General features: G+C 35.4%; 1 protein-coding gene across 2 annotated transcripts in view; it reads left to right on the top strand.

Annotated features, from left to right (window-relative positions):
* The first annotated feature begins 345 nt into the window (after window positions 1–345).
* Window positions 346–13,444, top strand: part of PLGRKT (plasminogen receptor with a C-terminal lysine) — a 56,687-nt gene continuing 43,588 nt past the window's right edge. The window contains exons 1-2 of one of the 2 annotated variants that reach the window (XM_074197473.1): window positions 346–438; window positions 2,920–3,006. In XM_074197473.1, the coding sequence (XP_074053574.1) occupies window positions 2,926–3,006 (81 nt within the window). In that variant the 5' untranslated portion in view covers window positions 346–438; window positions 2,920–2,925. Of the gene's footprint in view, window positions 439–2,919; window positions 3,007–13,444 lie in introns of those variants that run through there. The other variant, XM_074197472.1, reaches the window with a different exon arrangement.

Raw genomic sequence — 13,444 nt, 5'->3', positions numbered from 1 at the left:
CTAAATCTATACATCCCTTCTCAGAGCTGAGAATTTTAAAAGCAAAAAATAAAAGACTTAAGACTACAAAAGGAAACCAAAAGTTTGCAAAAACAGAAATGTGCCCATCCACGTTCCTATAAAAGCCAAGCCTCTGGTGCCGTCTCCCTAGCGCTCCTGTGCCAGACGTGTCCCCTTCTCCCGCGCCAGAGGCACCACCATCCAGGTGTGCTCAGGTGGAGGTGGCATGAACAGACGCCAGGGGAATAAAGGCTGCGGGCAGTCACCAGGACAAGAACCGGGTCCAAGAAGGAGGCTGCTCCTTTAAGGAATCCCAGGCTGCGCGCTGATTGGCCGCGGGCTCCCAGAAAGCTTGAGCCGCCCACTGGACCCTGGCCAGGCGGGGCCGCCCGACTCCAGGCCGAGCCAGGACAGCAGAGGCTGGAGCCCCCGGGACCGGTGAGCAGGCCTGCAGAGAGGCGGGGAAGGGGAGGAGCGGGCAGGCCCCGGGGCTGTCCCCTGCACCCCCAGGGTCCGGGCACGTGGGCATGCGGGAGGGGGGGTGGCTGGGAGCCAGAGCGGGGACTGGGGCGGCGTGGGGTGCGCATGCTCCTGCCTGTCCGGCCCACCCTGGCCACGCCCGCGAGGGGCCGGGGAGGCCAAGTCCCCGCGTGGCGGTGGGCTTGGAGCACTGTTCCCCCAAAGTCACAGTGGAACCCCGAAGAAATCGCCCGGCCCTTCTGGGCTCCCGTTCTCTCACCCCTCCAAAAGAGGGGGTGCAAGGGCACCGGAGTAGGTGACCTCTACAGTCCTGTGGACCCTAAATCCCTAATCACATGTAGATTACGTCATACTTTGGGGTAGTTTTGTTGCAGCCTTATACTAACAGCCCTCAGGTTGACCCTGAGAGTCCGGGTCATATTCAAGGTTAAGTGGCCCAGCAGGGATACTTTTTAACAGTCTTTTGACAACAGTTGCCTCCTATAGCTCACTATAAAAAGGAAACAATAGGTAACTTTATGTAACCACTTTATGGTCTTATAAAACACTTTCCAAGCATGTTCTCATTTTTTTTATCCTCATAACCTCATAAAAAGTACGTTGATTTCTGTTTTTACAGAAAAGCAAACAGGTTGAGGAATGACTTGAATTCACAGGGGATTCAAACCTAGGACCAAATCCTTTGTTATTTCAGTCATTTCATGCTGTTTTTTATTAACAGAACAGTAGTGTTTTACCTTCAGATATCATTTAAGAAAAAGCTATTTGATGAATGAATAAAAGCTATTTCCTGAATGGAATGAACTGGGGTTGGAGAAAATTTCCTGGAAGCAGGAATTGAAGGAGGTAGAAGAAAGAAGACACTCCTAATATTGGATCTAGACAAATGACTGTGACTTACTATTTAATAGTCAATTTACTGGGATAATCCTTTAGGGAGTGGCAATTGGACTCTGGACTGTTTGCTCTGTCTGGCCAGAGGTGGGCAGAAGTATGGCCTCAGTAGGTATGGCCTCAGGCCATAGTAGTACCCAATTCTTACACCTTCAAAATGAACTGTCCTGTCTACAGTCAGAGGCAGAAAGTAATGAAACATGTATTTATAAAGTTGTCTATGTATTAGATACTGAACTACTTTTCAAGTATTATATCATTTAATCCTCACTACAACCCTAGGAAGTAGAAGATATTGTTATTTTAGAACTGAGTAAACTGAAGCAGAGCTTAAATGTTTTGCCAAGGGTCACATAGTTATCAAGTGTCTGAAGTCTATTTTGAATTCAGCTCCTCTTCATTCAAGGCTCATTGCTCTAACCACTGAGCCAACTAGATTTACCTTCCTTTCTACTCCCTTTCTGTAGGCACACAACCAATGATCTTTTCACTTCCATTCCTGGATCCAATTTGGTCAAGACCAAAATGCCCCAGTCAAAGGTTCAGAATCCTCCCAGTTCTTGTTCTTGCTCTCAAAAAGAATCACTAAGCACCTATACTGATTATCTTACATAGAAGGAAGCTGTTCTAACTCTTCCATCTTAAACAGTGGAGGTGGCTTTGACATTCCATGTCAAAGGCACTTTCCTCATGAGCTCAAATCTGACCTCAGACTTTCACTTACCTCTCTTTGCCTCTGTTTCTTCATCTGTAAAACAAACTAGAGAAGAAAATGGCAAACCACTTCAATATCTTTGCCAAGAAAGTAGCAATGGGCTCATAAAGAGTAGGACTTGAATGGAAAATGTTTGAAAATTTACTCCTTAGTTTTATCTAAGGTTGTGTTTTCACATTTACAATCAAAGCCACTTAAGTATGATTCCCATGGAGTAGAGTGTGACCTCTTTCCACTTTTTACAACACATCCCTATACTATATAAAGAATCCTAGAATGTTAGAGCTGGAAGGAACCTTAGAGATTATCTAGTCTAACCCCTTGGTATTACAGATGAGAAAACAGAGGTCCAAAGTGGTTAATATATGTGCCCATTGTCATTCAGTTAGTGGCAGAGCTAGGACTCAAATCTTTTGAAGACTCATGGGTAAGATATAGGGAGAGAGGGAAAGGAGCAAATATTTGTTACTAGACTAAATTTGTTATTAGACTAAATGCTTTTTACAAATATTATCTCAGTTGTTCCTCACCTACCTCTGTGAGGTAGGTACTTTTATTATCTTCTCTATTTTATAGTTAAGGAAAGTGAAGTAGAAAGAGTTTAAGTGACATATCTATTGTGACATGACTAATGTCTGAGGTTGGATTTTTAACTTGGATCTCCCTGGTTCCAGACCCAATTATATTGAAGGAAATAAATCCAAAAGATTTTTTAAGTTCTTATGCACATGGAGGAAAAACTTGAAACTAAGTTTATGGTTAAATATAAGATATTTATTGTGTTAGAATAACTGAGCATTAATAAATATCTTATCTTTTCTACATTTTAGATCAAAATGGGATTTCTTTTTTCAAAACATATGAATGAAAACATGAAACAGCAACAAGAATTTATGCTCATGAATGCTCGACTTCAGGTATGATTTCATGTTTCAACTTCATTGAATCATTACAATTTAAAATGTTGCAATGGAAATGAATGAATTGCTTTATATTCTGTACTGATTGGAAAAATATATAATAGGCCAATCTATTCTATCAATCTGTCAAGGCCAATCTATTCTACAGAGATGAAATGGATAGTTATCTAGTGACTATGATACTTTTTAGATACCTGATCCAGATAAATTATAAAATGTTTATGTTGGAATTTCAGAAATTTTTATCATGTTTCTGCCATAGCCACATCAAATATTTTAAAGCAAAACATCCATAATAAACATTGTCAAGATGCAAAGGAGAATAAAATCAAGTATTTAAAAATAAGATTAGCTCCATAGCTTTCTAAAATCCAGCCCAGTAACTCCTGCTAGCCCTCTGGCATTAATAGATGGGGCCTTCAAAAGAGAAGACTTTTTAAAGAGAAGAACAAGTGGTGAGGATATGTGTAGATATTTATTTTTGAAGGAGAAGAGAAGGCTGTTTTTACAATAGAAAAATAGATCAATTTTACCAAGAGGGCAAAATAAATGAAGGATTTAAAACTGAAAATGAAAAATGAAAAGCATTGCATTTGGTGAGCAATTTGGAGAGCTATTCATCTAAATTTATAATCTTTCTACAGCCAACCCATGTTAAACAACCTGACAACCTTTATACTCAATAAGGGATGAGAAAGACAAACTGTGCCTACAACATAACCCCAGAACAGATTTGTTCTTGATTTTAATGTAGGTCAGGACTAAAACCAATATAAGAAATATTTTAAAAAATAGATTTTATCTGCAGTAGTCTATTAAGTTCTTGACCAGTTCTACATCATTCTGTCTTAAGGACTCTGTTAAGTTTTGGTAAATTTCTAGGCCTTTCCGGGGATTAGATATGTTTTTGTAAGATGAATTCATTTTGGTCTAGGTTTCAATGGATCATATCCCATCTGATAATAAATTTAAGCTGCTTTAGTTGGATGGAAACCACTCCTATGATCCAGAGGCCCTTCACATTGGGAATCTTACTTTGAGTGTAAATGACCTTAGGGATAAGCCATTGATTTATAAAATGAATTGCCCTTTTCCTTATTCTATTCTGATATTATATTTCCAGATTTAATAAAGAATTGACATCCACTTAAATCCTACTTCATTATGCTTTGGATGTGGCTCTGGACATTTAAAAGGAATATCAACCAAGTGTTATCCCTATCAGGAACTACCAAGAAGAGCTAGAAGACTTTGTGTGTACAGGACTGTTGATGGAATCATATGGATAGTGATTAGATTTAACCTTGCCTGAATTTGAATCAGAAGATTGACCAAGGGACCAGGGTTGTTTTTGTTGGCCCCTTTAACTCCTGAAGATTATCTATTAAATTGTAAAAATTATTAGGATCGTAGATCTAGAGTTGAAAAGGACCTTAGTTAAAGGCAGTCTAATCCCCCTCATTTTGTAGATAAGGCAATCTAGGTAAAGGGAAGTTCAGTAATTTGCATAGTTGTAAACATCAGAGGTAGGATTTAAATCCATATCCTCTGACTCAAGAGCTAATGCTTTTCCTAGCATTCATTGCTAACTTCCTAGATATGTTATTCTTTATCAATCAAGGGTCACTATCTACAATGATGAAATAACAGATCTTTAAAATATTAAAGAAGTTATAAAGACTTGGTTACACATGGGGCAGTTAGGTGGCGTAGTGGATAAAGCATGGATAAAGCACCGGCCCTGGAGTCAAGACTACCTGGGTTCAAATCCGGTCTCAGACACTTAATAATTACCTAGCTGTGTGGCCTTGGTCAAGCCACTTAACCCCGTTTGCCTTGCAAAAACCTAAAAAAAAAAAAAAGACTTGGTTACACATTCTTGACTTATGAATGTGAACCTTTGTGATGAACCATTTTGATGGAGCACATTTGAATGTGGACCACTGTTTCGCTCTTCAGGAGATTAAACAGAATAAATACAGTGACAAAACTCCAGATAATTGGGACCTAACTAATTTGAATCATTTGGTCCATTTTTTTCTCTGTGCTCCAATATTAGGCAAATCTCAACATATACTATCACACTAAAATTTTTCTTTTAAAACGTCAGCAACTTCAGGAGTGTACTACGTGCTAAACAGAGAGTAGATTTTCACATAAATAGCTGTTTGATGAATGACTTCAGTCCAGTCTCCTAAACTTTTATTTACATCACTACCCAGTTATAATTATTGTTATGTTATCATGACTTTGGAATACTCAAAGATTCTAAATCAAAGATTCAATTATATTCAAGATACTTTACCAATACTTTTTAGAACTATTCTCAGTAATGTTTGAAACTTAAAAAAGAATTTTCAATTAACCCTCACTTAACAACAAAAAATCAAATTAATCTAAACATTCCAATTAATTATGCCTTTACTAATATAAGAAAATCTGAAACTATTCAAACTAGGATCAATAGATGGAAGTCATAGAAAGGCATTAATAATAATAATAATAATAATAATAATGTTCTTCCTTCATTTTTTTAAGAAGATCCATAACATCAGGGAAGTGATGTCATGACAAGCACATGAATTGAATTTGAGTGAGGGAGATGCTGTGCTAAGTCACCAGCCTCACTTTCTCCTCCAGTGACCAGATATAAATCAGGATGACTGGAGATATCCTTGGATGTGAGACTATCAAGGTTAAATGACTTGCCCAAGGTCACATAGCTAGTAAGTAGCAAGTGTCTGAGATCGAATTCGAACTCTTATCCTCTTGACTCCAGGTCAGTGCTCTATCCACTGCACCACTTAGCTGCCCCTGGCATTCCTCAGAACTACAGTTCCAACAGCAAAAAAATACCCTCCTGATAATTAGAATTGTCCAGAAATGTGAAGAATTTCTGTAACTGTAAGATCTATCTCACTAGAAGTTTTCAAGAAGAGTTTGTATAAATATGTGCCAGTGATGTCATATACCTATTCAGGTAGGGGCTGGACAAGCAATCCTCTGAGATCCCTACCAACTTTATAATTCTTTAATTCTATGAATTTAGATTTTAAAAATTGAAAAAAAACCTATCTTTGGTAAAAGATTTTAAGAGAGAAGCTATTCATATTACTTTGCTAAAATGAAATATTTGATTATCCAGAAGTGGCAGTTTCTCATGTTATCTACCTCCCTGATGTTACCTAAGGATAACTAATTGGTTTTAAGTATCAAGCTTGATTTCATTGTTAAAAATTAGTATTCTTCCAGTGCCACTAGATGGCACAACTATCTTCTTATTTCCCCTTCTTCATTATCTTGATGTCAAGTGACACAAATGGATTGAGAATTCATTTTGCTATTATAAATGGAATCAAAATTGGATTGTAATAATTTGCAGAGGAAAGTGAAGCACAAGGAATAAGCAAGATAAAAGTTCCATGAGATCTTGATGTGATACACTACTTTTATAAGTGCAAAACATTTATCAGAAGGTGACTGGGAGAGTAGTTTCAGTATTATTGCAGGGGCAGAACCCAGAATATAAGGAATTTAGGGTTGGATTGGTGGTAAAGAAATGCAGGTAAGATATACATACATATATATGTGTGTGTGGTGTGTGTGTGTGTGTGTGTGTGTGTGTGTGTGTGTGTGTGTGTATACACTCTTCTATTTTTAAGGAAGGGAGGAAATTAAGATGATAACTGGAAAAAGCAGAAGAGTTAGGGGAGAGGTTTTATTTATTGGTTTGAGAGACTCAGACTCCACTGTGATTATAGAAAGAAGGGGAAAGATAAGGAAATTAATAAAGCCTTATAGAGGAAGGAAATGATGGACTCAAGCTCTTAGTTAGGTGAAGATTCAGTCCAGAAAAGGAAGAGCTCTTCTTGTGTAATGATAGGGGAAGAAGAAAAGATGAATGAGTTACAAAGAGATATAAGAAATTTATTAACGGGGCGGCTAGGTAGCACAGTGGATAAAGCACTGGCCCTGGAGTCAGGAGTACCTGGGTTCCAATCCAGTCTCAGACACTTAATAATTACCTAGCTGTGTGGCCTTGCGCAAGCCACTTAAGCCCATTTGCCTTGCAAAAACCTAAAAAAAAAAAGAAAAGAAAAAGAAATTTATTGAGACTTAAAAACTACTCACTGAAAATAAAGTCTTGTCTGTTTCATTTTTCAATTTATATGGACTGGCATTATTTCCAGTGAAGAAGCTATACAAATTTTTCTTGTAAATATAATTTTTTTTAAATGTAAGAATACATCACTGTTCTTTGATGTAGTTTTAGAAGTCCCAGTGGAGAATGAGAGATCATCAATGAAAAGGGAAGTCCCCCTTAATACCAAAACATATAGTAGCATTTTTTTGTGGTGTAAAACAATTAGAAAAGCAAGTAGATGATGACTTGATGGGGGAATGGATAAATAAATTTTGGTACATGCATTTTTTTTTTAGTTTTTGCAAGGCAGTGGGGTTAAGTGACTTACCCAAGGCCACACAGCTAGGTAATTGTTAAGTGTCTTGAGACCGGATTTGAACTCAGGTACTCCTGACTCCAGGGCCTGTGCTCTATCCACTGCGCCACCTAGCTGCCCCTTAGTACATACATTTTAAAGCAACATTACTGGGCCATAAAAGGAGCCAAAAAATATTATACCCAATGACTTTATGTAAATAGAAAGAAGAATCACCATAAAAATAATCAAAATTAATGTTACAAAATCATAAAAGAACAAGCTTAGCCAAACAGAAATGATAGAGAAGACCCTTCTTTCTACTGTTTTGCAGAGATTTAGGAGTCTATGTATGGGTTTGGAACATTGCAGTCATTGTTAGAACGTTTTCATTGTATTTGTTAGCTATGGTAAATTTTCTTTCCTCTTTTGCTCCTTTTCATTTAAAAAAATGCTTTGGGGGCAGCTAGGTGGCACAGTGGATAGAACACCGGAGTTCCTGAGTTCAAATTTAGCCTCAGACACTTAATAATTGCCTGAGTGACCTTGAACAAGTTACTTAACCCCATTGTCTTAAATTTAAAAAAAAAGAAAAAATGCTTTGTTATAAAGGATTGACTATAATGGAAAAGGGGAAGAGATATAAGGAAATTTAGGTGATATAAAAATCTATAAATTTATTTTTAAAGAAAGAAGAAATTAGAAACATAAATATTAGAAAAGAAGAAACAAAATTTTCTTTGCAGATGATATACTTTTTTATTTGGAAAACTACAAAGAATCAGTAAAGTGACTGAGACAATAGTTTTAGTAAAAACATACAAAATAAATTCACAAAACAATTAGCATTTCTAAATAGCAATGAAAAAATCAAGGGGAAATGATAGGGATCATACATTCAAGATAGCTACAATATGTAGAAAATATCTGGGAGTTAATCTGCCAAGATATATTTAACACTTTCATAAATTTGATTATAAAACATTCTTTAAAGAAATAATGACTTTAGTAATTGGAGGGACATTACTTGTTCCTGATGATATTACCTAAATTAATTTATAGATTTAGTTCTGTTCTAATTAGACTAATATTAGTCTAAATTACCTAATTTAGACTAATACTCATTACTCAGAGGGGTACTTCTTAGAGCTAGACAAAATAATAAAATTTATTTGGAGAAAAAAGGTCAAAAATTTCAAAACAAATAATAATTTCATAAAATTACAAGTGGAGGTAAATAGACACATATCCATTCCTCACATATTATAAACTATTTTGTACTGTCAAAAAGGCAGAAAAGTAGACCACTGGAATAGATTAGGTAAGCAAACATCAGAAACATTCAATAACCCAATGTTTGTTAAACTAAGAGTTTAAAATACTAAGGGAAATATTTTTTCTTTTTTTTTTTAATGGGCAATTGGGAGTTGTGACTTGCCCAGAATCACACAGCTAGTGTCAAGTGTCTGAGTCTGTACTTGAACTCAGGTTCTTCTGATTCCAAGTCTGATGCTTTATCCCCAGTGCCACCTAGCTGCCCCTCAGTGAAATATTTTGACAGGAATTGCTGGGAAAACTGAAAACCAATTTGACAAAAAAATAGATTTAGACAAACTTTCTTTTTTTTTTTACCATAATAAGATTTTTTAAAGTCTGAATATAAAAGATCAAATGAGAAAAAATTAAAAGGGAATGATAATGTAACTTTCTCAGATAAACCTGGGGGTAGACTATTTTTTTTAGGTTTTTGCAAGGCAAATGGGGTTAAGTGGCTTGACCAAGGCCACACAGCTAGGTAATTATTAAGTGTCTGAGGTTGGATTTGAACCCAGGTACTCTGACTCCAAGGCTGGTGCTTTATCCACTACGCCACCTAGCTGCCCAAGGGGGTAGGCTCTTAATCAAATATTTATTGTCTCAGAAAGAGATAATTATGAAAAATAAAATCAATAATTTTGACTATAGGAAATTAGAAGTTTTTGAATGAACAAAATCAGTGTAACTAGGACAAGAAAATGAGACTATATTTTTCTGGCATAGCCTTTGGGATACTATAGCCATCTCTGTGCCATGATGAGGTATGTGAGTAGTATTTTGTAGAGAATATTCCATTATATAATAAATTAAACTCTTATTAAAAAACTCCAGGTATTTTAATTTTTCTTGTTAAAAAACCCCACAAAACTTAGGAAATAGCATAATTATATATAACAGATCTATTCTTGTTCCTGTGTAATCCTGTGAAAAAGTCCCATATAAAATCTGAAGGAAATACTTTTTTACATATTATAGTTATTGTACTAAGATACTTGTGATGATAGATACTAGAAATATATATTTTTTAAAATTGTATTGTTGAGAATTTTTAATTCTATGGTTCTAGCAGTATTAAGTTTCTTGTTAACAAAAGACAGATCCTTTAATGGGGCAGCATATATATATAATTATAAGGATCATAAATTATTTGAAATCAAGAATGTAGAATAGTAATTCTGGTGAATACCAGTTTGTTCAATAATTCAAATAATATCCCCCTCATGATGTCAAGTTATATAGAAAATAATTTTATGCAGTTTCCAAATCCACAAAAATAATCATTTCTACTAAATATTTAGGTTTTTAATTGCTCATAGCATTGAGTTTGGCACAACATAAGGACAGTGTCATGTGAGAGTTTGTTGAAAATTTTCCACTGTAAGGTAATTAATCAGTACTACAGACCAGATACTTAGATGTTAAGTACTAGGGATACAAAGAGAGACAAAAGACAATCCAGGATCTTCCACTGCATCCCTGACCCTCTCCAGTTGTCTTGACTTCTGGCTTGCCACTGGACTTTGATGTCTCTATATGAGAGAATAAGACTGGAATTATAATTGAGATTTAAAGAAATTGAGGGAAGCTAGTAGTCAGTGATGATGAGGTAGAGTATTCCAAGTAAGGAAGTACATCCAGAGAAAACAAATCTATCTGCCCTGAGCTGAGAAATGGAAGGTTTTTGGTTGTGGAACTGTAGGAAGGCCAGTGTTACTGGATTGAAGCTAGATATAAGAATACTGGATGGAGCTAGATATAAGAAAGTTTTAAAAAAAAATTGGATGGGGCTACCTTAAAAGGGGCTTTGAATCCTAAGCTAAAGACTGTGTAATTGATCCTGGAGGTTATAAGAAGTCATTGGGATAAATTGAGTGGGGTTAGGAATTTGAGTTATGTATATGATTGGACCTGAAAGTTAGGAAACTTATTTTAGTGACTGATGGTATCATGGATTGGAATGGTAAGAGACTTGAGGCAGGCTGACCCATCAATAGGCTGTTTAGTAATCCATGTGTGAGGTGATGAGGTCCTGCACTAGAGTGGTGACTATCAGAGAAGAGGTTATGTGTGCAAAAGATGTTATAGAGCTGAAACCAACAGGTTTAGGCAAAAGATTGGATATGAATGGGGCCAGTGTGTGAGAGATTGTATGGCATTGAGAATGACTGCTAAATTGTGAATCTGGAGGATTAGGAGGCTGGTGATAAATTTCTACATTAATAGGGAATGTTTCAGGGATTGAGGAGGGAAAAGGAAAGTATTTAGAGGAAAAGATAATGATTTCACTTTTTAAAATGTCTATTGCACATCCAACTTGAGACATCTGAAAGAATTAGAAATGTGAGATTAGAGATCAACAGAAAGGTGGGGGCAGGATAGCTGGATTTAAGAATCTTCAGAATGAAGATGGTCATTAAATCTATGGAACCTGATGAGATCATCAGGTGAAGTAGTATATAGGTGAAGCAGTATATAGGGAGAAAAGAAAAGGTCAGGACAGAGCTCTGAGGGATGCTTATGAACAAAGGATCACAGATTTAAAATCTTGGTAGAATCCTAGGAAACTTTTAGTCACATTTCTTCTTTTATAGATGCAGAAACAGATCCATAGAGGTTAAGTGACTTGCCTAAAATTATACAGGCAGAAACAAGTGGGATTTTTACCCATTTCTTCTTCATTCTAATGCTCTTTCCCCTATGACATGCTTTTTTCCTAAGGCAACATTGTATAGTAGAAAAGAGCACTGTGCTTAGAATGAAAAGTTTTATTTCTTGGCTCAGACATTTAATTACTTGTGTAAACTTGGGCTAGTTACCTAATCTTTCTGGTTTGCTCATTAATAAAATGAGAGTTGAATTAATAATCCCATCTTGTGAACTCTGATGCAGTTTGACCAGAGGTCATCATATAGGATTGTTCTATAATGCCTCAACTTCCTCCTTAGACTCTGCCTCCTAGGATCTTTGAACCTCATAATGGAAACTTCACCTCTTCTCTTGTATCACTTCCCAGCCTTCTCTATATCATGCCATCTAGATTTAGAAATACATAGATAGATATGCCATATGCTATGTATATATGTATAAATGTGCACATATATATGTATGTTACTTAAGGAAAGAAATTATCTTGCTTGTGCGACTTATATTCCCATTGTGGGACATAGTAGGTGTTTAATAAGTTTTTGATCAACCTACTACTTAGCAAATCTAACTTTAGTGTAGTATGACACTATATAGGGATGTTTTAAACAAGTTGTGCTCTAAAAAGGTAATTATTACTTATACTCATGAGTACTTATACATCTGGTGACCAGAGAGCCATATGAGATGACTTAGCTGTTTTTTTAAATTTTTTAAATTTTATTTAGTTATCTTATTTCCTGTCAGCATGTTACAAATCTTAATATTCTTTGTCAGAGTTAATTTCAGCGCTTTAAATTTAATAAGTAGATGAAATTTATGATTTTTATAATTCATACTCGTTTCTAGTTATGACTTTCCAACAATTGATATCTATCTTAATTTGTAATATTGATCGTATACAATTCCATTAATACCATGTCCTTGAAAGAAATTTTTTTGTTTTAACTGAATGATTCACAATACACTAATTAAAATGTTGAATGTCCCAGTTAGAAAACCACACAAGACAGAAAAGTAGAGTTTGGGAACAAATTAATAACTTCCAAAGGATCACGATTTTATAGAAAAATCCTAATCATGTTTTGTTTTACTCTTATCTGGATTCTCTCTGGGTTCCTTTTTATTTTTGTCTGAGAAAACTCCAACCTGGGACTCTCCACTTCTGTTTGATGACTCTCTCCCCATCCTTTTAGGCCCCCTATTGCCTTCTCCCTTTATAGTATAATCTCCTTGAAGGTAGGGACTGTTCATTTAATATTTGTATTTCTATAACTTCGTACTATATCTTGCCTACAATAAGCACTTAATAAATATTTTATCCATTCATAACTGTAACCTTAGGTTGATTGAAGCACATAGAGATCATAACTTTAGAGCTAGAATAGATTCTGGAGATAATTTTGTCCAACAAACTACATTTTTTAGGTGGAAAAACTGACACATAAAGATTAAAAATTTACTCCAAGTTACAGGTGGCAAATAGTAAAGTTGGAATTCCAGTTCTTCTGATTCCAAATCCATTGTTTTTCCCAATGTACCATGAATTTCCCTGTAATAGTTTAGAAAACTAAAGAGGGCAGTGGATACCTAAAACTGTTATATCCACTGAGTTTCATAAATTTATTTTATGCTCTGAATCTCAATTCACTTTTACTAAAATGATCAAAAATATTCTGAATAATGAAACTCTGAAAATCATCTTTTCCTCAACACTAAAGGGGAAATAATTTAAAATTTCTAAATTTATAATATTACTAAATGTGTGATATTTTTTCTTTGTCAAGAAAATTCAGAAAATTGACAATTGTAAAAGAAAAGAAATTTCACTTGAACTATTGGGATGTCAAATTCTTCTTAGTATAATTTGAAAATATTCTTTCTATCCTAAGTAGCAAAGCAACAAAATATATTAAGAAGCATTTTTTAAAACTATAGTATGTTCCAATTGTTACAAATTACATTGATGAATTAATGGTGGAAGCCAAAAAGATTTCTGAAATATGACTATCATACATTGTTTTCAAGTGTTTATG

Source organism: Macrotis lagotis, chromosome 8, assembly GCF_037893015.1.
Source record: "Macrotis lagotis isolate mMagLag1 chromosome 8, bilby.v1.9.chrom.fasta, whole genome shotgun sequence".
NCBI lineage: Eukaryota > Metazoa > Chordata > Mammalia > Peramelemorphia > Peramelidae > Macrotis > Macrotis lagotis.
This window is presented reverse-complemented; position numbering and strand designations above follow the sequence as displayed.